This window comes from Vicugna pacos, chromosome X (genome assembly GCF_048564905.1).
Source record: "Vicugna pacos chromosome X, VicPac4, whole genome shotgun sequence".
Taxonomy (NCBI): domain Eukaryota; kingdom Metazoa; phylum Chordata; class Mammalia; order Artiodactyla; family Camelidae; genus Vicugna; species Vicugna pacos.
This window is the reverse complement of record NC_133023.1, coordinates 12,001,777-12,027,173: the sequence shown is the minus strand read 5'-3', so window position 1 is coordinate 12,027,173 and position 25,397 is coordinate 12,001,777. Positions and strand designations below refer to the sequence as shown.

General features: G+C 42.0%; 2 protein-coding genes across 6 annotated transcripts in view; one reads left to right on the top strand and one right to left on the bottom strand.

Annotated features, from left to right (window-relative positions):
* The window catches only part of CTPS2 (CTP synthase 2), a 95,945-nt gene that overhangs the window by 48,254 nt on the left and 22,294 nt on the right, over positions 1 to 25,397 (top strand). For all 5 annotated transcript variants that reach the window (XM_072956285.1, XM_072956284.1, XM_072956283.1 and 2 more), the window contains one exon: positions 14,633 to 14,729. In XM_072956285.1, coding sequence (XP_072812386.1) covers positions 14,633 to 14,729 — 97 coding nt within the window. The remainder of the gene's footprint in view (positions 1 to 14,632; positions 14,730 to 25,397) is intronic.
* Positions 1,828 to 8,297, bottom strand: S100G (S100 calcium binding protein G). The gene is made up of 3 exons (XM_072956809.1): positions 8,267 to 8,297; positions 5,215 to 5,358; positions 1,828 to 1,982 (listed from the first exon to the last, which is right to left on the bottom strand). Exons 1-3 carry the CDS (start codon positions 8,294 to 8,296, stop codon positions 1,878 to 1,880), a joined length of 279 nt encoding a protein of 92 aa, XP_072812910.1. The 5' UTR covers position 8,297; the 3' UTR covers positions 1,828 to 1,877.

Sequence of the window (25,397 nt, the reverse complement as noted above, 5' to 3'; positions counted from 1 at the left end):
TGCTGCCAATGTTACCCCAAAACTGGATTTGCCTCTTGGTGGGTGTTGAGCCAAAAGACACAACCAAGTCAAAGAGCAAGAGAGGGAAGGATTTATTACTTACAGCAAGTAAAGAGAACACTGGCATCTTTCCCAGAGCAATGTCTCTTGGAACAGCCAAATTGGGGGTTTTACGCTAAGAGATCATGTGTATTTATGAAGGGGCTTGGGCGGTTCACAGAGTCTAAGCTTTAGTTGATTGAAGTCTGGACGGTCAAAAAAAAGGTCAACATCATCATCCCAGTTGATCTGGTGGTTGAGCTCTTCAGGCTAATCTTTACCACTGAAGGAGAACTGGGTGTCTTTACAAGTGATATATTATCTTTGCTATTGTTACTTCTCTTGCCTGATAACAGTCCTTTGTATCTGTGTTCTTTTGTCCCCATAAGAACATTAATTACTGAGACCTGGTCCAGGGCAAGCACTGTGGACACTCTTTTATCATAAAAAGATTTAGGTCAGGGGGAGGGTGTAGCTCAAGTGGTAGAGCACATGCTAAGCATGCACCAGGTCCTGGGTTCAATCCCCAGCACCTCCTCCAAAAAGTAAATAAACCTAATTACCACCCTCCCCAAAATAAGAAGTAATTCAGTAATACAATAATAAATAAATAAAATATTAAAAAAAAAGATTTAGGCCAAAAATGACTTCTCTTCTGTCAAGACAGCTGTGCCTGGTTCTCTTTCTCTGGGGACCCCCTAACCTATCTGTTTATACCAAGGTGGCTAAAATTGCTTTTAAGGGGGTGGTGGTGGGTCAAAAAAAAATCTTACTCCATGTCTAAAGTATAGATTTGCATATAGTACATAAACAGATACACACACATGTATATGTGGAATTACGATTTCACTGGAGGGGTAACTAGGACACAACTGTTTAACAAGGCTCATTAGGAGGGCGATAATGGACAGAAAGGTTGAGAGATGCTGTTCACAGGGAATGTGCCACAGTATTGATGGTTTTTGGGTGTTTCTGAGGAGAGGAGAGTGGTGGTCAGGATGAAGACCTGGCTTCCAGGCTACTACTGTGCGGGGCTGTCTCAGCCAGCTTGGTCTAACTTGAACTTTACCATTTTAACTCTCTGGTAAGGGCTAGAAGAAAGTTACACCCCTCCCATTCTTACCCCTCCCTTTCCCTGGGTGGACTCAACTTGAGGGTCAGCTGTTTCTCAGATACCCAGAGTCCCAGCAGCACGGGTTGCCAGAGCTGGGAGTGCCCTGTGTCTTCCTGTCCCTTTTATTTTCCACATCACATGCCTGAACCAAGGCCACTCTCAATGATGCATCAGAAGTGACTCTTGGTCCTGTATTCCTTCTGCTCCCCAAAAGGGTCATTTATTCACAAAGCACAACTGGTGCGGGGAGATGACTTGAAAGACAAATATCTGTATTTTGAAGTCTTTCTCACTAGCCATTGACTAGAGTGAAATACTAGTGGAAATGATGTGAGGGAGAGCAAGGAGGGGGTTATCCTCATAGAAGAGTGGAGGGAGGGAGTTGGTTTGGGACATCAGAATTCTTTCCAAGTCTCTGACGCCATCTTTGTGGTCTTGGTCAAGACGATGGAACTATTCTGGGCCTTTTTTTTCTTTATAAATCTATAAATAAGATGCATCAGATTAAGATTACTTATAAATCTAGTAAGCTTTGAAGGGGTCAGTACTTGACAAGGTGAGACATGTCTAAGAGTTTCTTTATTAACAATAAATTGCCTTCACTATTAGATCATTACAATTACAAAAAAGTGAGCAGAGACATTGGTGATTTCATATAGAATCGGACCACATCCCAGGTGCTCTTCTTCCGGTTCTTAGAATGATACTGTTCTGTTTTTTTCCTTCACTGGGATATCTTTTTTACTAACACCTGGAATTCTTCGAAACTAACTTCTCCATCTCCATTCTTGTCCAGTTCTTGAAAGAGGTCATCTAGGGTGCTTGGACCCTGGTTTTAGACAAAAAGGATGAGATAGAAGGGAAGAGAGAAAATGGATCATTACTGCTGCGTATTCTCTGAAAGAAGACAATCTGGGTCTTCATTACAAAACCTGGGTCACATGTTACTGATAGAGGTGAAAAAACCAACTTTATAGTATTGGTTCATGTCATAGAACTGGCTGTCCTTTTTTTTCTTTTAACTATATCACATTTATTATTTTAAAATTGATATTGTATATTTTAAAATAATTGGTTTCCTGTATAATCTAAATCTAAATCATTCTTTTGGGAAGAAGTCCCAGGGCTTCACTTGACTGCCAAGGGGCCCTGCCTCAAGGTTTCCCTGGGAGCTAGTTTGCATCCAGCTCCAGGACTGGGCCAGCATATGATGCTAGTCTTGCCTCTGGCTGTCACCATGCCATGACTTTTCCTTAGCCTGTGCAATTCTCCCAACTGCCCTGTGGGGGAGAGCCACTTTACAGATGAGGAAACTGAGGCTTTGAGACAGTCACTGACTTGCCCTAGGGCCCCCACCTGGTAAGTAAAGAGCTTGGGGTCCGATCACTGACTCTAGAGCTGAAGCCCTTCACTAGCAACCATCCCATTTTTCCCAAGCCCTGGGTTGCAGCCCACTTCTGTGCTATGCAAGATGACTTCAGTTCAATGGTCCCTACAGTTTGGCATGTGTCAGAATCACCAGATGGGCTTGCTGACCTTAGGTAACACAGACTGATGGGTCGCACTCCCAGAGTTTCTGATTCCCTGGGCCTACGGTTGGACCTGAGAATCTGTATTTCCAACAGGTTCCCAGGAAGTGTTGGTGCTGCTGGTCCAGGACTGAGCACTCAGAACCTCTGCTGGTTACATATGATCATGTTCAGCTTGAGTCCCTTTTGACTACTGATATTCCTGTAGTGACTTAAGCAGAGTTAATTTTTCTTCTGTGCTGTAGGGGTGGAAAAATTTCCCTTCTCCCCTTCTAGGTTCTTTGGCTGGTCTAATAATTAAATTGACATAAGACAGATTATAAGGAGAAATGTAAGTTTAATTATATATGTAAATGGGGGTGGGGGGCATAAAAATATGAGACCCAAAGGGCAGCTAGGTCACTGAGGCTTATATAACATCCTGAGCCAGGGATACAAAGGGAAGGAAGACCATTCCCAGGAAGGCAGAGATGTTTGGTAAACAAGTTTGCCCTGTTGTACAGATAAATTTCTTAGGAAAAAAGGACTCTAGTAAGAGCTCTCTTCCTGGTGCAGGCTTCGCTCTGCAGTGTAAATTTAGGTGGTTGAGGGGGAGGTAAAGAGCTTTCCCCAAATTTGTTGGGTTTTGATTGCTTTCAGCTCAAAATGATCTTCATGCTAAAGTGGTATACTTTGGGGTGACTTACTCCCAGCCGCTTCACTGCCATAAAGCTCAAATCTTAAAGCCATTACAACTCTGACTTTCAGATAAGGAGCCTCTGTGGCAAAATAGTACCTAGGAAACTTACTGAAATAACAGCTTAGTTTGTAAGTCAGCTTCAAAAATTTTTTTTAAATTATGGAAAGAAACACATAAGAGAACATTCCCCATCTTAACTATTTTTAAGTATACAGTTCAGTAATGTGAAGTCCGTTCACACTGTGATGCAACAGACCTCTACATCAAGATATGTTTTAACCCCTACGATTCCTACAAAGACGCTTGGCTCTTGGCTATGATCCCAAGACCAAACTGGAAGTTAGTTTTTCAGCACCTGTTTTATAAATACCCACCACTGTTTCCCTGAAGCATTTACTAGATTCTAAACCATACAAAGCGATGATGTAAACAGAGTATAGCTTTGAAAACCTTAGTAATCTTTATGGAAATATAATCAGTACATGACTTGGTAAGTAGGTTTTTCAAAATTTACCTTTTATCTTCCTACCTTTATCCAAATTATAAAAGTTGTATGTGCTTTTATAGGAAATACATAAAATATAGCAAAATACAGAAAAATTCACCAGTCTTACCCTTTAAAACAACTTGTTTTGAGTGGATTGCCTAGGCTTTCCTGTCAGATTGTTATTTTTCTTCCTTTTATTTTTATTTTCTATTATGCCTATTATTTATGTTTTTCTTCCTTTTGGAAAAATTTAAGTTTGGTTTTTTTTTTTTTTAGAATTGAATCTTTCTCAGAAACATGTTTCTGTTTTTAAGTAGTCTCCTTTTCTGCTAGTGTCTTTAACTGTTTTTTGAATTTGTTTCATATTTTAACTATAAGAAAATGAGAAATTATTGATTATAAAGTCATTGAACTCAGCTACTTTGCTGTTTAGTATGAAAAACAGAAGCCTTAACGACTCAAACCAGAAACCTCACATGTCATTTTGGCAGAAGGGACATTTCTGGTTAAAATCTGGGAACCAGATTCTGAAGTTAGAGCTAAATTGTGACCTAATCAGATGTAACATTTGGTGGCACAGTTGCTTCCATTTTGAAGACAATCTTTAGTTCCTAGGAAAAGAAAATATATTGGAGCAAAGAGAATCCACCTTTCCAGGTTCCATATTGCCTCTAGATGCATTTTGATTTTGACAGCTCTGGGATGGTTTTGATGAGGAACTTTCTGGCTAAGGAAATGTGATCCTTTACTGAAAGTCATGGTTGCTCATTAACACAAAGGTAGGTGCTTAACACAAATTAACACAAATTTAAATGCTTTTAAAATATAAATGGGTGCTGCCAGAGGGCAATTTATCAGCGTGAAGCTGATTTCCTTAACAGACTGCCAAGTAAGTGTGGGTCCAGTTGAGAGAGCCTCCCTAGAACAGTGAAGCACATGCAGGTCCACCTTGTATTATTTTACAGTCCTCCTTGTTTGTTTTCCTAAAGCTTGGCACGGAGGTGCTGAATCCAGGCTGAAGGCCTTAGCGTGTTTGCTTGGCGACCTGCGGGTCTTCCAGGCCTAGTTTGGTTAAAGTACGATCACTGCTGTCACTGTGGCTGGTAATGGAAAGGTCTGTGTCCAGGCTGTGGGCTAGAGGAGGCTTAGCCTGTACCTTCTAGGAGCCTGCCACCAGGGGAGAAAAGCACACATTCTAGCTCCCTCCCTCAAGTGATCCCCACACCTTGGCTGCTGGGCACCCTGCCCCAGATGGAGCTCAGATCAGTATAGCAGACCTCAGCCTCTCCCCACATCCTTTCCTCTTCCCTCCTCTCCTTTCCCACCAACGCCACCGGGTCAGTGGACTCTGTGGTTATGCACTCACTTTCAGTAAACTGGGGAATTCATTCTGAACCAATAGCTTCAGCTCCTCCTTTGACAGCTGGTTTGGATCACCTTCTTTGGCTGCGTATTTTTCAAAAATGCCTTTCAGTTCTTCAGGAGACTTTTTGATACTCATTTTGATGTCCTGTAAATAGGAAAAGAAATGAACTTACTGAAAAGCGGAAATGGAGTTACATACTGATGACTGCCAGCAGGAGTTGAGTGCTTTTGGGCTGTTTCCTTGGCATAGGTGAGAGAGAATAAAGGAAAGGGGTTGGGGAGAGGGGAGGAATAAAGAGGAGGAGGAGGAGAGAGGGGGTAGCAAATGTGGGAATCACAATGCACCAGTGACTGTTTTAAAAATAATCATCTTAGATAGTATGTTAAATGTCTGTTCTTAGAGTACTTCTGTTATAAAAATAGTCTCTGGAGCCAAACAAACACTTTTACTAGTAATGATGACATTCTTCGCTTTTTATGTACCTGCTCTGCACTCTGTAGACTGTGATCTTGAAGAAACCTGACCACAGATTCTAGCCTCTTAAGTTACTGGTAATATCTTTGGACAGCACAAATCCATTTCTCTCTAGACCATGATCTTTCACAGCATTCTGAAAGGAAGCAGAAGGAGCTCCAGATAGTCCTCAAATCACACTTACCTGCTCGTCCAGCAGTGAGGTAGCTGGAAGAATCAAACAGGAGGGTAAGGAGCTGAGCTGGATCCTGTGACTTTTATAGTCTTTACAGACACACCGCCCTGATTATGAAATTTTCCTTGTGTTTGCCATTTAAAGGTAATTATTAATGGTTTTTAAAACCCAGGCTTAAGACTGTGTGAACTTCATAATTAAGGGCAAGAGCCACTAAAGGGCCACCTCAACAGTTGCTTAATAGTTCAGAGTCCCAAGAGTAAGCTTGGATTTTTTACCTCTTAGATTATGTTTTCCCTCCAGTGTGGAATTATGATATTTGCCCAGGTATGGAGGGTTGGTTTTTTCAATTTCATAGCATATTTAGGCTTGAAAAATTTTTTATTTAAATCCTTAAAGAAATGCTGTGATAGATAATCAAATACTTCATGGTTTAAAACATTGCCGTATAGCCTTTGAAGTCCCTCTGATGCTTTGTACATATTAGGTGCTTAGATATTTGAATAACTGAATGAATGAATGAATAAAGTATCATTGAGAAGCAGGTTTAAGAAGTGGGGAGAAGATACACAATAATTTGTGGTTTTATTTGGCAGAGCAAGATTGCCAAGTAGCAAGGCTGTTTTTCAACTTTTTCATTATTGGTGGTTCCCGTATCTGCTTTTTATTTCTTACTGCTTTCCCTTACCAAATGTATTTTGTTAATCATTCTAAAAACTTGTGAGAACACTTGACTTACTTTTATTCTATTGGAAATACTTCAAACTTTTGCAGCTTCCAGGGTTTAAAATTTATTTCTATTGTAAAGAGTTCCATGAAAGAACTAGGACATTTCCAGGTGACATTGATCCAATACTGATTGGAACTCACATGAAGGGGTTCCAGATCAACTTTAAAAGCACTCATCAACTTTTAAATGCTTGTACACGTCCACACTTGTATAATTTTCTATGACCCTTCATTATATTATGTACAAACTCAGGATTAAAATATTGGACTATATTTCTCTCTTATGCTTTTCAGTTCTTAAATTCTAGGCCCTTATTGACCCTAGAGAACAAATGTGAAATCTTACATATAGACTTCCTTTAAAGCTCCCACCGATCCTGAACACTGATCATTCTATGTGCCTTAGCTGTCTTGTATATGTTATTCTTACTTTTATTACAGACTATTTGATTTTGGTATGTATCATTATTGGCTGTGTATTAAATCACTTCTTAGAGTAAAGATAGGCATGTTGCTTTTAGTTGTAAGATTTTACACAAAAATATTCTGATTTTGGCAATATTTTTTAATCAAGATTTTAGAGAATTTCTTGTGTTTTGATACTTATGCTCTGTTTTATCTGGGAGGAAGTAGGCTTCTTTTGAACAGTCGTAACAAGAAATATCTTTTTCCTCCAAACACCTTTTTAAAAAATTTCAAATCTATGAAAAAGTTACGGGAGGAGTCAATGAATACCAATCCACCTTTCGCCCAGATTCGCTAATCACTAACCTTTCCACATTTGTTTTCTCTCCCCTTCGCCCAATGAACTATTTGAGAATCAATTACAGACATCCAGACACTACCCCCGTAAATGCCTCAGCATCATATCTCCTAAGGACAAGGAAATCTCCTACACAACCACAATGCTGTTATCACAGCCCATATATATGTCTCCCCAGTTACTGAGATAGCATCTTAAACCTTCTGTTCTCTCAGCTTACCTAGCACTTGTGAACTAAAATCAACATGACAGTTGTTTTGTTTCTCGAGTCCATATTGAAGAAATGCTTATAGTAACTACATATGATCTTAATGATACATGATTTTAATAAGTACATATGACATATGTTATATATAATACATGGCATATATATATGACACGTGTGTGCACACGTGTGTATATAAAATTAGTTTGCAGAAAAACTTTTGGAAGAGTATTGATTAACAGCCTTTTAGGCTATAAATCTCTAGTTGCAAGGGAACACCTCTGATCAAAACAGGTCTAATGCTGCTTGTTGTCAGAACTTAGGCTTGTGGTAAACACTAACAGAACTGGAAAAACACCCCATTGGTCTTTTTAAATTTTCACTTTGCTCACCTCCGCCAGTCACATCTCTCATCTCTTACTTTTCTCTTTACCTGTAGACTCAAGCTTGAGGGTAAACCTGCAGTGGGAAACTCGAAATCCACCAGCAGATATTGCCATGAAACATTAACTAAAAATATATGGAGATGGGAGATAAATACAGGGTGTGTTCAAAAGAGTGCCTTTTGAAACCTGAGGAGAGGGGAAAAAATGACAGACACAAGACTGGTCATGGAAAAATGGAGAGGCAAAGGTTATTTCACTGTTGGATTGTTTAATCTTTGGACAGACTTCAGTTTTTCCTGGGAAAGCCAAGAGTGACTTACTTCATGAGCTTGGGTGTCACCAGCCTCCATAGCCAGGTTATTCGAAGTCCACAGCAGCAAGTGCCTTGAAAAGCACCTTGGGAAGAGGAGGCAGTGCCAGCACCCAGGCCCTGCCAATAAGATGGGTGTGAAATGCTGTCTGTGGGTTCGTGTTGTCTTTGAGCCTGCAGTTTGGGTGAGACTTCCCACTTGCAGCCTCTGCCCTGGCTTGGGGCCTGCCTATGCTGGCCCTGGGTGCTTGAGTTCGCCGACGCCTCCTGATCATAGCCTGCGCCTGCTGAGAGCTGCTTTTTACCCTGGGCTGTGTGCTGCCCCCACACCCGAGCTGTTCCGTCCAGAAACTCTCACGGCACCCCTCGTGAAGTGCGTGCCGCGGTTACCTCCAGTCTACAGAGCTGGTCACTGACCTGTTCCAGGTCACATTGCTGGGGCCTGGCAGAGCTGGGATTCAAGTCCAGGACCAGCCTGCGCCCTCAGCCACCATGCCACCTGCCCCCTCCCAGGAGTAGGGCCTCTGTGAGGAGAGCAGGTCACTGTCAGCGTGAGGCCCAGAGGGAGGACTTAAACTTAAGTGTCATGATCACACTTGAAGGTGTGAGGGTGTTTCTTTTCCTGATGGAAGTAACATAGGCCTTCTTCCACTGGTGGAAAAAACAAATTTAAAAGACTAAAGGATAGATATGTATTTCTAGGACAGCTCAATGCTTTCAGTCTTATAGATTCCATCCGCCTGCTGCCCTGATGCTGCAGGTTGGGAAGATGGGAAGGGAAGTGATGGCCCTGTGTCAGGTGAGAGGTGGGGTTGGGCACAGCGAGCCTTGGCCTCAGAGCCGGCTGCTGCCCCTCCTCTTCCCTCCCCCAACTTGGTCTTAGGCCCACCGGCCAGGCCCTTAGTGGTCTCTGTTAGTTTTTGATTAAAGTCCAGGGGCTTTTAATGATGGAGCACTTACTCAGAACCTGACACTGTGCTGAGCTCTGGTGGCGACAGAGAAGATCTAGTCATTTCAGTTGAGCCCACACTTTAGTTTCTGAGAGGAGGTACCTGACGAAATGATGGAGGAGGTTAAAGTTGTATACAATAAAGGACTGTATTAGTTTCCTGTCTCTGCTGTAACAGATTACACCAACTCAGTGATGAATTAATTTTCTTACAGGCCTGGAGCTCAGAAGTGGGTGGGCAGGGCTGCATCCCTTCTGGAGGCCCTAGGGGGAGTCTGTTTCTTTACCTTTTCCAGCTTCTAGAGACTGACTGCTCATGGCCCCTTCCTCCATCTTCAGGGCCAGCAAGTTGGCCTCTTCCAGTCCCCACTCCTCCTCTCCTGACCTCTGCTTCATTGTCATATTTCCATCTGTGATTCTGACCCTCCTGCCTCTTCTTAATGAAGACCCTGTGGTGAAACTGGGCCCACCCAGATAACCCTGGATCATCTTCCCATCTTAGGAATCTTAATTTAGTCAGATCTGCAAAGTCCCTTTTGCCATAGAAGGTAACATATTCACAGGTTCTGGGGACTAGGGCATCTTTGAGGGGCCATTATTTAGCCTACAACTAATTGAAAATGAATAAACAGTGTGTCAGTTATTTGTTCAGTAGAGTGAGCATCACAGTGATATTAATTCTGTGGTAATAAGGAGAACTGGGGGTGCCCCTAAAGCATGAGCCCATCTGGGAAGGTGGGGAGAAGGCATCTTAGGAAATGCAGTGAAGAGGGACATGTGTGTAGTGGGATCATGGGGAGGGGGACAGAGGCGCCGTCGGCAGTGGACCTGTCTAGCTGCAGTAGAAATCATAGGTGAGAATCTATGGGGAGAACATAGATGATTCTTGAATGAGGTAGAACCTGCATGCCCCATGAAAGAGCTTAGCTTTGATCTGCATTGGTGGAGGCTGCTGTCGCATTTGGAAACAGAATATTGATAGAAAATTGGTTCATACTTTATGAACCTTGATGATGACTCTTGGAGAATCCAAATTGGAAGCAGGCTTGGAAAAAGAAAAAAGAACAGGAAAACCTAGTGGACAGCAGGAAAGGACTGGGTTGGCAAAATCTATGTAAAGAATACTTGAGGAATATACTAGAAAGTCTGAGAGAATCACTGTTTGTGTTGCTTAAGAGATTGGAAACGAGCTACTGGGGAGTAGGCTCCCCCAGTGTCCCCAGATGAAATGTCCAAAGGCAGGGGACATGAGGGAAGCTGGCCTTAGCGGCACTCTGTCAGGTAAGTCAGAAGGCTTACACTCTCTCCTGCATTCTTCCTGTTTGGGAATCTCATCTTTAATAAGAGCACCTCACTGCCCTAGACTTTGTTGTTTAAGGCACCCGGGATGCTGGCTGTCTTGAACTCATTACACTTTTATCGTGGGCTGCAGAAACTCTGGTAAAGGTTAATTAGGGCCATGTCTATCCTTATGTGGTAGTTTTACATCTCCTAAAGCTTTATTACCACCAATATTCATTACTTATTGATCTTTTTTTATTTTTCTTATGCTCTATGGCTCGGTTCCAAGGAAGGCCAGAGCTATAGTGGGGAATCAGATGACAGCTTGTATTTAGGACAAACCAGAATGGGCCTAGGTGATCCTTTTGCTATGAGGCATTTTCTTCTTAGATGCAAAGTCAAGGGGATTTTGGAAATGTTGAAATTAAAACAAAAGCATATTCGAGGTTCTTTTCTTTAACCACCCCAGTAATGATAGATATTTTGAAACTGTGACATTCTCCTGTCTGTCAGGCTTTTTGCGGAAGGAATGCCAGACACATAGATGTTTTCCTGAATTTTGTTGATGAATCAGGTCGCTTGTAACCCGAGAGGCAGCCCTACTGTTATCTTTAGAGCTGGTAGGATGGCCTGATAACTCTGCAAGGTGGCTGGTGGGCCCATGCATGGCCAGAAATGCACTGCGTTTTCTGCCATCCCCAGCTGTCCTGTGTTGGGGGCCCACCAGCTGGTGCCTGGCCTGGACGTCCTTCTCCTGAGTGCGTGCTGGGTATGCCCGGATGAGGCCTCCTAAGGCAGACCAGAGAGAGTAGCAATTCTCCTCTCAGTTCTCATGGTACTTTTCTCTTTTCACTGCCGTTCAGAGCATCATTCAGAGCTGAAAAGCTACTTCTGTCTGGTCCCTCATCTTTTTGCTCACATGTTCTTTGCCTCTCCAGTGGTTTCTAGGCTAGTATGTTGTAATCAGAGGACTGCCATGGATGTTACACCTTAGGATTTCTTCCTGTGCAATCATTTCAGGAGAAGGTCGTATTTATTGCTTCAGAAAACAGGAGGGATAATGTGAACTAATATCCTAGTGCAGGGCTACATAATACATTTCACTATTTGGGCCTGAAATTTGTCTTTTCATTAAAGTAATACCATATTCAAAGTTGGAAAAGTCAACATTTCCAAAAGGCCTATAATGAAAGAATTCAGTAATCCTCACCCTCAACTCTTCTAGCTATTCCTCCTGGTCGTTACCTCCCTGCTCCTAAATAATATTCTCATATTGCTCTTTAAGGAATTTTTATTCTTCCCCCTATGTTGTGGGAGTATTTAAGACCCTTAGGCAGAGGAGAGGGTAGAGCTCAGTGGTAGAGCATGTGCTCAGAAGGCACGAGGTCCTGGGATCAATCCCCAGTCCCTCCATTAAAAAAAAATTTAAATAAATAAACCTAATTCCCTCCCTCAACAAACAAAACAAAACAAAACAAAAAAGACTCTTAAGCAACCCTGTGCCCACTGCATTTGCCTTTTGGAAATATTTTCTAGTTGTGTGTTTGTTGGGTTCATCCCAAGTAAGCAGTAAGGCAGTTACTGTTCTTAGTTGGGTCATTGGACTCCATTCTTAATGGTTCATAGCAGAATATTCCTTGAATTCCAAACATACTGATAACTGAACAAAGTAGATTAAGAGCCTCTTCCTGTGTAGTGAGTAAGGGGGCTGAAGCAGCACTGTACAATTAGAAGAAGAAACCAGGGCGAGTTTGTTGCTGTGGTTTAGGCTGTCTTAAACTGAAGTGGAAATTGAGGCTGTGCAGAAACCTAGGACTTCTTCTGAGTCTGTGGCAGGTAGTGGAGTCTTATCTGCCCTTTCCTAGAAAATCCATAAGGGGTTGGGCATTTATAAGCATCTCAGGTTTGTGAACTGGAGGTGGGTGCCCTGTCTCACTCTGCTTCCGTAGTACTTCTAGCCGTCATTAGCCAACCAGAGCAGATAGGGAAGACGTGCCAAGGCCAAGAGCACTTAAGAACTGAGCACTCCATCTAACAAGGGATATAGTCAAGTTTTTTTCTCCACTCCTGCCCTTCAGTGACTCTTAAAGTGTACTGGAGCCACAGGGTTCAAATGGCTTAGAAAGTTCTTCTGGGGCACTGATAAGATCAGACAAGTTCTTGGAAAATTCCAGTTGTCAAGGATTTCTATAGCACAATATGTAGCAGTTAGAGTATGGGGAAAAAAAGGAAAGAAAGGTTTTATGGGAGGAAACAAGCAACTCCATTAGAACAGATTAACTCCCCCAACTGTAAGTTAAGAAAAAAACCCCATGAGACTGTAGTGAACAGAACTGAGAAAACAGACTACTGACTAACAAGAACAGGCTTTTCATAAAAACGTATGTATTTCTGCATTTCTATGAATATAGATCTTTATCTAAGGACTTTAAGGATAAATCTGAAATTATTTTATTTATTTAACCGTATAACTATATTTTATTTTATTTTCAAATTTGAAATTATTATGACTATTCAGGTTTTTTTGCTTTACATTTTAACCTAGTATAGTAATTATTACAAGCAAAAGATAATGTGTAAAACGCAGGTAAGTTGTAAACCACTGTATTATATTGTATGAAAACCTAACTACATCCTACTCAGTTCAAGAACCAGAGGTTACCAGTAGCTTACAGCTACCTATAGGTCCTCTCCATTACATCACTCTGTTTAGATGAAATCACTTTCTTGAATTTTGTGTTTATCATTCCATTGTTTATAAAAATAGTTTCATAAATCTGAAATTATTTGATCTGCGTGCATTCACTTGTCCATACACTGACTCAGTACATACCATAAGCCAGTTTCATGTGTGCTAGGGGCTGGGAACGTGATGGTAAGGAAAAGCAACACTGCCCCAGTTCTCGGAGATTTCCAGTCTAGTACACAAAGCACTCTATGCACAGAGTGAGGAGGCCAGTGATGGGGAGGGCGTTTGTAGAGGACCTTGGCTAGGCTATGGCGCCTGGGAATATCAGCTCCTGGAGAATCTCATATTGGATAGTTGAGCTAAGATCTTAAGGTTAAGGATGGTTTAATTTAGAAACAGAGAGTTGGAGAGTGGGAGATGTGCAGAGTCCCAGTGGTGGGGAGAAAGAAGATACACTTTGAGGAACTGAAGGAAGGTTCAGTGACCAGAGCTTGGGGTATGAGGGGCAAGACATGAGAAGTGAGGCTGCAGGGCTAGGCTGGGCCAGTACCACACAGTCAAGGATTTCAAGCAGGAGAAATGACCACAGGGTGGATGGGGGCCGTGTGAGTGTGGAGCTGCCAGTCAGTAAGCTCTGGCCACAGCCTAGGTGAGGGGCTGCGGTTTGGTGGGTGGTTGGAGCTGTGGATGGATGTGGGAAGTCTGGAGCGGGTAAATGGATAGGACTTGACATATTGGATGAGAGGGATGAGGGAGACGGAGAAGTCCAGGGTGGGGCTTAGGTCTCTGACCTATGGAATGTGCTAGAATGGATGATACTACTTTTTTAAAAAAAGAAATCCTTATAAATGATTTTCTACAAGTAAGTACAGTCGGCCCTCCATCCATGGGTTTGGCATCTGCAGATACTGACGCCTGACTGTTCTACACCATTTTGTATAAGGGACTTGAGCGTCTGAAGATTTTGGTAGCCGCAGGGCACCTGGAACCAGTCCCCCCTGGGTACCGAGGGACAACTACTTTTGGTATACTTTCTCAAAATTGACAGACTTACTTACAGAAAGTCTTTAGGGAATGAAGTGGACAGCGGAAGAGGGTTATTTTGACGGTTGTGAAGACCAAAGTGGAAAGCCCAGAAAGCTCCAGAAGGCCCCAGAAGGCCAGAACTTGAAGTGGAAACATTGCCTGGAGCTGACAGTTTGAGTAATGATGGGAGGAAGGTCATAAAGATGCTCCTGATAAATTTTTTACATGTAATTTGAATGAAAGATGAGCAGCGCACTGTGAGGATTGTATGAAAGCCTGACCGTATTTGAGCAGGAACATTGGAAGGCATGATCAGATTTTTGTTCAGGGAACACCTTTACCCAGTGAGCATTCCTCTAAAAGTAAAGCTTATAATTTGGGAAGTTACAATTTTACAAGTTGGCAAAACTGGACTTGTTTTGTTTTCTAAGGTGATTGACATGCCTGAGCACAACCCTGGCAATTTGGGAGGAACAATGAGGCTGGGAATAAGAAGAACTGTTTTCAAAACTGAAAATTCAATATTAAGTAAGTTTCTCAGATTGTTTGTTCTATAACATGTCGGGCATCCTTCGCACGGCTGTGTGCAGCCACAGCCCTCTTGCGGTTCACTCACCCGGTCCAGCTCTCCCCATCCCTGCCAGCGGCCCCTCCCTCTCACCTATCTCCCTCTGCCTTCACCGGTCCTCCTGCTTCGCCATCCCTCTCCCTGGAAGGGTTGGTGGAACACATGTGGATGCCCCTTCTCATTTGCTCTCCATCACACCCTGGCCAGTGGGCTGCTTTGTGCTTTCCTGATGTGCCCGGAGATGACTCTACACTGAGAGGGCCCTGATTCCAGCTCACTTCTTTGGACTCCACTGTTCTCTCCACTCCATCGAAAACAGCTCCCTGTTAATTTCGTGTCTGACTGGTTTTAGCCACTAACTTCTGAACTTCTTCAGGAGGGGTTGGTTATGTCCCAGAAGTCTGTTTCTCTCTTCCTCCAGTAGCTCCAGCATGGGGAGAGGAAAATATGATGTGATTCACTGTCTGATATTTGCTGATCTACTCCCAATGAGGTTATTCTAATTTCTGTGGAACTTCCTCCCCATAGGTTAACATATGATATTAGAATAACTTAATGTAAAAAATACTCCCAAAGCCCTGAATTCAATTTAATAAATATATGTGAGTGCCTCCTCTGTGCTACGTGCACTGTACTCGATTCTGCAGATACACTAGCGACCAGGACAAATGCCAGCTACTCCCTCCCAGGGCCTTAAAACTAGTGGAAAGAGTGTGGTGATGGGGGACTTGCAGGTGCTACCAGAGCCAGATGCAAGGAGAGAACCCAGGTATTGGGGGCATCCAGCATCATTCCTGTGAAATTATAAGAATGTATTCAAAAAGTGCCTCCTTTTTTGAGGGGGTGGTAATTAGGGTTGGTTGGTTGGTTATTTGTTTGTTTGTTTGTTTGTTTATTTATTTATTTATTTATTTATTTATTTATTTATTTATTTATTTAATGGAGGTACTGGGAATTGAACCCAGGACTTCATGCATGCTAAGCACACACTCTACCACTGAGCTGTACCCTCCCCGAAAAATGCCTTCTTAACTCAAGGAAGATTATAGAAATATGAGTTTCTCCTTTGAAAAGGCTGATAAACAGCTTCTAAGGAATGTAAAGCTTCCTAGCAAGAAAGAAATTTAAAAAGGAAGAGTTTCAAAGTGCACACATTTCCCTGCTTTCTCTGACTGAGAAGCCATTGTTCTGTAAGTGACTTTTTTCTTTGAGAATAAAACCCTTTTTTCTCTTTGTGTATATTGGCAGCAATTCTTTGGCTTTCGGATGTTTTCAAATACTTTGAAACTTTGTTCAAATAGTGGCCTAAGTGGCAAAAAAATGGTTAGTGAGACATTTCATCTTTTAAAATAGTATCTGCTTTATAAGATTGAGTTATAATCGTGCTAAGCTTTTTAAAGAGCGCTGTGTTCAATATATTTAAAAATTGGATCTGTCTCGATGGAAATAAGATTGACATAAGTTTGTTTTTCTTTACAGCAGACATAAAAGTAATGTTGATGATTTTTATGAATCTTTAACACAACACCAAAGATTGTTGCCTAACATTTTTTTGCCTGCCTTGACAAAAACTTTTTAACAGCTTTATTGAGATACAACTTACATACCATACAATTCATCTGTTAAAAGTGTACAATCCACTTTTTTATTTTATTCACAGAGCTGTGCAACTGTCATCACAGTTGAGTTTTGAACATTTTTATCACCTCAAGAAGAAACCCTGTTCCCTTTAGCTCTCACCACCCCCTTCTCCAGCCCTAAGGCTCTTAATCTGTTTACAGTCTCTATAGATTTACCTGTTCTGGATATTTCCTATAAATGGAACTGTACAATCTGTGGCTTTTTGTGTTTGGCGTCTTTCATTTAGTATGTTTCAAGGTATATGTGCATCATAGCCTGTGTTAGCACATCATTTCTTTTTATGGCTGAGAAATATTTCATTGTATGGACAGACCACATTTATTTATCCAGTTATCTATTGATGGTTATCCAGTCATCTTCCAGTCCTGCCTTAAATTTAAATTGTGCTTCATAGTTTGCAAAAGGCATGTGAGTAGATGAGCCTGTGGTCTCGAGGAGGTACACGGCTTTCCCTCCCACCTGTGCAAGTCCTTCAACAGGAGTCCAGAAAGTTTTGTCGGAGGTGAGATAAAGATATGACCATTGTGCATGGCTCTGTTGAGTGTCATGAAAATATAAAAACAAGTAGCACCATAGCGTTTTGTGTATTTTTCCCCCAGTTGGCATATTTCTTTGGTAGGAGCTTTCTTTTTAAACCAAGCCGGCATATTTCTTTCCAAGGATTTTTTTTTCTCTAGTCAGCCCATTTATTTTGTAGGCTTCCCCCCCCAGTCAGCACATTTCTTCAAGAATGGTAGGAACAAAATACATTTGCCTACATTGCCTGTGAAAATAATTTATACTTTTGATAGAAAGCATTTTGATGCTATTCATTCTTTATTTAAATTTGATTTATAGGCTAGTGATTGTAATGTTCTGAATTAAATGGAAAAACAGAAAGGTAAAGAGATTTTTTAGTAAAAGAGAATACTTTGAAATAGGACCAAAGCCTAAAGATATTGATAGACAAAAATGGCTGGATTACTAAAGTGATTCTAATTTTTATATTCATCAAGACCATTTCTTTTTTTTCTTAGTCACTCAGTAATTCCTTAAGGGTTATGAAAACTATGAATTTGATTTTTTTCTTTTTTTTTGATTTTTTTCTTTTTTTAAAAATCATTTTATTGAGGTAAGATTGACATACAAAAAGCTGTACATATTTAGTATATACAGCTTAGTGAGTCGACCTTGAGTTTTCTAAAGTGAAGATTATAGGTATAAATTTATTTGGACAAAAGTACATGGTACTAATCATTTGCTCTGTTTATAGGAAATGTGTTCCCAGAGACCTACTCCTATCCTGCATTCTGTATGTGTGTGTTGTCTTGGTCTACAGAGGCTTTTTCTTATTAAAGGACTAATGACAGTGTGTGAGGAATTGCCAGTGCTGGTTCTAAGGTCTTTAGAAATAATATATTTTTTTGAAACTGCATTTCTCTGACCCTTCACCCAAGTATTAATTGCATGTTCACGGTCTTTCCCAAACTTTTATTTATCGTGCTCAGTTTTTATATAGTCTGTTATTATAGGAAACTTTTTTCATTTATTTGTCTATTATTTAACATACATTTAGTTGAGTTAAGAAACTGTAATATACTGATTCATTTCCTATTGTTAAACATTTCAGGTTGTTTCTGGCATTTTGTTAGAAAAATGCTAGTGTAAATATCTTGACACGGTGCTCTTTTGTTCTTTTGATTGTTTCCTTAGGATAGATTTCTAGGAATCAGACTTTTAGGTCAAAGGGTATGAACACTTTCATGACTGATATTTCTGCCAGATTGTTTGAAAGAAGAGGTGAACCAATTCATAATGACATTTACTGTTTGGTTCTTGCTTTCTCTAGTCTTTTTGCTAGTGTTTTTATTATTTTTCTACTTGCTCTCTTAGCAAGAACAAAAAGGGCCTTGTATTATTATACTTTAATTTGCATTTCTTTTCATTTCTACGAAGTGGAAAGTTCCCCCTTCCCCAGATGCTAATTTACTTCTGTGTATACCGCCCATGTCTGAAGTCTCCAGCAGCACTTAAACATGGGAAGATATACCTGCCCAAAGCCTATTGCCTAAATGGTCTAAAGTAAGGCTTGGTAAGCTTTTTCTGTAAAGGGCCAGAGAGGAAATATTTTCAACTTTGGGGTCAAATGGTCTTTGATACATCTACTCAGCTCTGTGTTGTAGTATGGAAGCAGGAGTAGACAAATATGTAAATGAATGAGCATGGCTGTGGACACCGAAATGTGAATTTCATGTCATTTTCATGCATCATGAAATATTATTCATCTTTTGGTTTTTCCAACCATTTGGAAATGTAAAAACCATTCTTAGTTCGAGGACTGAACGAAGACAGTCGGGAATCCTGTTTTGCCTTAGGGTTGCCATGGCTTGCAGTACCCCTGTCTGAACAAAAGAAGCACAGGCTGAATGAAGCACAAGTCCAGGCGGCAAGGCTGCTACCCTCCTCAGGAGCATTCAAGGACACTTCCCCACTTGTTCACTTGCCTGTCTGAATATCCTGTTTAGTGACAGAATAAGAGCAAGAGGGCTTTCAGAAGCGATTTGATCCAACTTCTGTATTGTTCACCTGAGGGAGTGGAGGGCCTGGAGGTGAAACAGCTCACTGTCCTTCAGTGGGTGAGGGAACCGTCCTGGCTGCTCCCCCCTGCCCGGCTGCTCTTCTCCCATTGTTCCTAGTCTCCTCCTACTGGACCGCATGGCCCTGGCTCCACAGCCCCCCACTACAATCTCTCTCCAAAAGGTAACTCTTTAGACACACATTTTAGGATTCTTAAGCCTGTCAGACACTTCATATCTGTTTGTTTTATTGCTTGTAAATTATCCCTCAGTTTAAAAAACACATTTTCTCTGGGCACGTAGATGGTAGGACTTGTTTCCTTATAGTGATACCATTAGTTGGTTGATTAACTTATTTGTTGAGGTAGATGTAGCCAGTATCTAGGTTCTTGTCCCGTCCCAGAAAGAATTCAGAGACAAGATGCAGAAGTTAAGAAAGTAAAGTGAGGGTTTACTGGGGGAGAGATGGTACACTCTCAAGGGAAGAGCGGGCAGGCTCAGGTGAGCAGCTGCCCTGAGTTTTTTTGGCAAGTTGGTTACATAGAGTATAAAAATCAATGGGCGGAATATTTGTTGGCGAGGGAACGGTTTGCGGTCATATTCCCTGATTTTTATCCCAGCTCCACCTTCCTGAGGGGTGGAGGGATTTTTGTCCTTATTTAGTCTGGATCGAAAGTGTCATGGCATTGGTGCATGATGGGTACTTCTAGTCTGCAAGGCTAATTTTACTGAAACGAGGGCATAATGAGCAAAAGGTTTAATTAGGACACTGGAGATTCCTGCCTTCTCCTACCTCTCTTTGTTGGCCTCCAGGCCTCTGGACACCCCAAAAAGTGTGACCCTTATCAACCCAGAGTATTTTGCTTTTCTTTCTCTGCCCAGGGACCCCTGTTGTTTATGATGTATGGTTTCCCGCATTTGGCCTGTGCCCCTCCTTTCTGCCCAATTCCTGCCATTTGGCCTGTGTCCCCTTTTCTCTGCTCATATCTAGCTATCTGCCTGCTCTAACAATTTGATGACTTTTGAAAAGCAGGGGGATCTGAAGCAGAACAGTTAAGTTTTAAATGGGGTGCTTTGGAGAGTAAGAAATCTAGAATGAGGTGTGGCTAGAGACAGAGGGAGTCGGGCTCTCTGGTCCAGTAGAGAATGCAGCACAATGTCCTGGTGATTTCTTCTGAGAGTTCTGAGATGACCCTTATTCTCAGGGCAGACAACACGGAGACAGTGAGACTTGATCCAGGCAGACATCAGCTGGCAGAGGAGGCCCGAGAGAGCTTTTCAGGCTGACACCAGCCAGCAGCCAGGGTGGCGGAGTCTGGGGTACAGGAGGCCAGTGAAGCCGGCTGGACGCGGCAGGTGGAAATTGAATGCTTTGGGAAAAGACTTAATTCCTCTTGAGGACCTTCTCTGTATTTCCTCATAAGAAGGAGAAGAACTTGACTGAAATGCTTGGTTCTGCTTTACTATATAAGAGATAAAGTTCTTTGTTCTGAGAGAACAGAGGCAAGAGGCCAATTAGGAAGGTATTGAGTTTGAAAGAACTGAAAGAAATTGGGATAAGGGGAAGAAATTTTCTGGCCAGAAAAATTGTTTTTGCTTTCTTATCTCTTCTCAAAACATTGATAGAGAAAGCCAACTTCTAGTTCCTGGTGTGATTAGATTGTTAGGAAGTTTAAGAATAAAAACCACATCACACAAAAAGCCTTGGCTGGGTTAATGAGGTGATTTGCTCACAGAGAAAAAAATGTGACAATGAGTGTGTATATGTCCATGAATGACTGAAAAATTGTGCTGAACACTGGAATTTGACACAACACTGTAAAATGATTATGAATCAATAAAAAATGTAAAAAAAAAAGTTGAATTCTGAAAAAAAAACATATTAAGCAGTAAAAAAAAAAAAATGAGGTGATTTGCAAAGCATTTGAAAAGAGGTCGCCAGGGGTTTAGGGACTTGGAAAGTTTGTGCCACTGTGATCTGATGGGGAGTTTGAAAGGAGCAGAGGAGGTTGTGGGGTGGTGCTCGGGAGAGGAGGGAGCCAGCCAGCCAGTCTCCCCGCCTCCGCATGGACAGCCCACACTGCAGGGTCCCCCTCTCCCCTGCTGCTTTTTGCCTTTTGCTGGGGAAACCATTTGCTAAAGTGGATTTGTGGAGATGGGGGCTCACAGGTCTGGGACATAGTTCCTTTAATTGTAGCAACAGATGGCATTTATGTCCCCCTTAATGGACCGGCTCTGTCCTGAGCCTTTCACTCACAGGAAGTTGGGGAGTGGTGGACAGCCCAGCCCCTGAGCCACACTGCCCGTCAGAGCCCTCTCCAGCCCCAGCTCTCAGTCACCAGCAGTGTAGCTGCTGACTGTCCATTCTGCATCTGGAAAATGGACATCAGAGAAGCTGCTGCCTTGTGAAGGCTAAAACAGTTCTGCATGTGGGTCCTCAGAACAGTGCCTGGCCCAGAAAAGCACTATTCAAGAGTGGTGTTGGGACTGTGAATGTGAAAGAGTTATTGTATTGACCTGTGATTCTCTCAGAGCTCCGGGTAAACTTTAGCTAGTGACCTGTGTTAGGAATGGGGTGAGGGGTGGGGTGGTGGGAGGGGCGGAGAGATGAGCCCAAGGGTTGGGGGCAGGCAGCCCCTTTGTATTGCAGGTTCTCTCCAGCCCCTCTCTTCTGGTTTCCAGGCTCCCCAGTCTGCTAATATGGACTAACAGAAGAATACAGAAAATCTAAGAAAAGAGATTTAAAAATGGGACGAGGATACTAATTTGGAGGGGATCAGGAGAGGAAGTACAAGCAATGGAAGAGAATGGCACTGCAGTGTAGAGTTAAAGGCAAGGATTAGCATTTTTAAACTAGAACATAAGCATTTTCATAATAGAAAATTGAGATAAAAGCAAATCATGAAAAGTAAAATTAGGGAAGGGGGAAGAGTTTAGATACTTAAAAGAAATGAGATGTTTTCTGAGAATTAAAAGAATGATATGCTAAAATCCAAAAGCAAAAAATGGAGGAGAAAGATGGTGGCCGGCCCGGTCTGTGCACTTTCTAAGCCCTGGTCCCTAGGACATGATGTACATCTTTTCAGTTATCCCTCTCAGCACCCCTCAGACCCAGCCATGTTTTGCACGAGAGAGAGGCATCGCAGCAAGGTGGGGTCACTTGTTAGAGAGTCATTGAGCTGATTTCAGAGCCTAGACTCTTTAAAAAAATTTTTTTTTTGGTGGAGAAGGGGGAGATAATTAGGTTTATTTATTAATTTTTAGAGGAGGTACTGGGAATTGACCTTGTGCATGCTAAGCATGCACTCTACCGCTTGAGCTATACCCTCCCCCTCAGAGCCTAGACTCTTGACCACCTCACTCCACTGAATGGCTGGACCTTAATCAAAAAGGGATCCCCTGGGTTTCAGGAGGAGTGTCTTGTGGGAGGAGAGCTGGGGGTGCAGGGAGTGAAGAGCCCACCCCTGGCTTCTAGAAGCCGGTCAAAACCTGGTGCTTGATTTGACAGGGGATGCAAGCACTGAATCAACCTTGGACTGAGCAGTTGGGCCAGTGGGACCAGGTAGGGAATGGGAACAAGTCAGATGGCCAAGTGTGAGAAATGCCGTGGCTTAAGCTTAGCAATCTGTGGCAGCTACACTGGGCCTTGGAGTTAGGGAGGCCGTGGAGGGGTGGTGGTGGGGAACTGGGGCAAATTGATAGGCCCTTTACCCACCAAAGGAGTAACCACTCCAACTGAGATTTGCATGTAGAACTGTGGATTCACTGTTGCCAGTTTTCTAAATTTTTAAGAGGATCTGGAAATCCAGTTTTATGAGATATCTCCTGATTTTTAAATGTTGGCAACTTATTTAGAAATTTTTTTAGGTTTATTTATTCATTTCATTTATTTTTTTTGATAGACTATTTTTTTTTTAGAGCAGTTTCAGGTTTACAGCAGAAGTGAGCAGAAAATACAGGGTTCCCACATAGCCCTTCCCACCCACACATATATACTCCCCTACTCTCAACATCCCTCATTAGTGTGGCATATTTGGTGCAATTGATGAACCAACGTGGGCACATTATTGTCAACCAAAGCCTATAGTTTAAATTAGGGTTAACTCTTGATGTACATTCTATGGGTTTTGACAAATGCATAGTGACATGCAGCCACCACTATAGTATCATACAGAATAATCTCATTGCCCTAAAATTCCTTGTTTCTCCATTTATTCATTCTTCCCTCCTTCCCTTTCCCCAAACCCCTGGAAACCTTGATCTTTTTATTGTTTCTGTAGCTGTGCCTTTTCCAGAATGTCATTTGGTTGGAATCGTACAGTTTGTAGCCTTTTCAGACTGGCTTCTTTCATTTAGTAATGTGTCTTTTTATTTAAAAATTTAAAACACAGTCTGTCTACCAACACTATGCAAGCCATGTACACCAAAAATCTGCACTCTGGACAGCCTCTTAGGATGTCTGAATTAGACAAACATCAGCAAATCCTTGCACATACGTGGAGAGCTCCAGCTCCTATAATGCCTCATTAGCGCAGGGCAAGGTTCTGGGCAGTCAGACTCCTTAAAAGGGAGTCAAATTAAGACACCAGTGCAGGAATTAAAAGACGTTTGTGCAAAAGCAAGGCAGTTCTACCAAGAGAAAGGGATACCGAAGCCCATCAGGTAGTGATTTGACCTTTTGTACATGCTATGGGTGATTTCTTCTAGCGTCTGGAAATAGGAAATGTGGAGCCCAGGTGAAAGGCAAGGATCAGGAGGTACAGAGTGGTAGCGTGTGGCTGACAGCTTCCGGGGAGGGGGTGGAAGTGGGAGAGGAAGGGAGGGTGTGATCTTGGGCAGGGGTCCCCCGTTGAGGATGCAGATCAGGTAAGTGGGGCAAGAGGGGCACAGAGAGGAGCAGAGGTCATAGATGGGGGAAGGGGACTTTACTCAGGTCCCAGCTGAGGGCAGATCTGCTGGGTTTTAGAGAGCAATTTAGTGAAATAATAGGAATGAAAGCCGAGTTGCAAAAGGTAGGGATGGGGGTTTGGATAAAAGGTGAGTCAGAGGAAGAGGGATGTGGGCGGAGAGCCAGAATGTGGCTGTATAACTTTTACTTTTTCAAATTTTAATTGTGGTAAAATACACATAACAAAATTCATGATCTTAACCATTTCTGTGTGTACAGTTGAGTAGTGTCAAGTATATTCACATTGTTGTATAACTGATTTCTAGAACTTTTTCATCTTGCAGAGCTAAAACTTTTTACACATTAAAAAACAACTCCCCATTCCCTCTGCCCTCAGCCTCTGGAAACCACCATTCTACTTTCTCTTTGTGTGAATTTGACTACTCTGGGTACTTCATATACGTGGAGTCATCCAGTGTTTGCTTTTTGTGACTGACTTACTTCACTTAACATAAGGTCCTTAAGATTTATCCATGTGGTAGTATGTGTCAGGGTTTCTTTAAGGCTGCGTAATATTCCATTGTGTGTATATACCACTTTTTTAATGTTCTACTTTTTGAAAATTTTTTTATTGATTTATAATCATTTTACAATGTTGTGTCAAATTCCAGTGTAGAGCACAATTTTTCAGTTATACATGAACATGTATATATTCATTGTCACATTTTTTTTCTCTGTGAGCTACCATAAGATCTTGTATATATTTCCCTGTGCTATACAGTATAATCTTGTTTATCTATTCTACAATTATGAAATCCCAGTCTATCTCTTCCCACCCCCTGCCCCAACCACTTTTGTTTTTTTAAATCCGTTCACCTGTCCATGGACATTTGGGTTGCTTCCACCTTTTAGCTTGTACAGCTTTTTGGGGGGAAAATTTTTGGCTCTGAAAAGGAGAGAGAAACAAATCAGGCTCAGTTGCTAGGATTACTAACATGAGGATGAGGGTGGGCAGGATTGTTAATGGGTTAAATATATATTATATACAAGACAGAATCTACCCAGTAGTGAATTAGAGGAGACGGTGTGATTTGGTAGTGTTTTGTTTCTGATGCCCCTATTACGTGCTTTGTTGGTGTCTTGCTGCCACATTGAGAGTGTTTTATAGGTCCTAAGACTTTATTAGTTGTCTTTCTCTAAAGCATTGTTGCCACTTGCTTCTTAAGTGAACATTAAGCTTATATGCAGTTACTGTCTGTTGCATTTTATTTTGTCTGCAAAAAGACTAGGACAGAAAGGAAGACCACATCACTTTGTTGTTGTTGAGGATGTCCCCCTGTGCCTCGGCTCACCTCATGGCTTGTGTACTAAGTAAATCCATCCAGAGACATGCTCCTAACAGCATGGTATACTTACCGTAACTGAGGGTCATTGTACTCCATGCCTGGATACAGTCTGCACTTAGGAACATCCAGTATCTCGCTTGTCATTGATTGTCCTCCTGCACTTCCATTGACAGTGTGGCTCACTGGTTCCTAACTAGG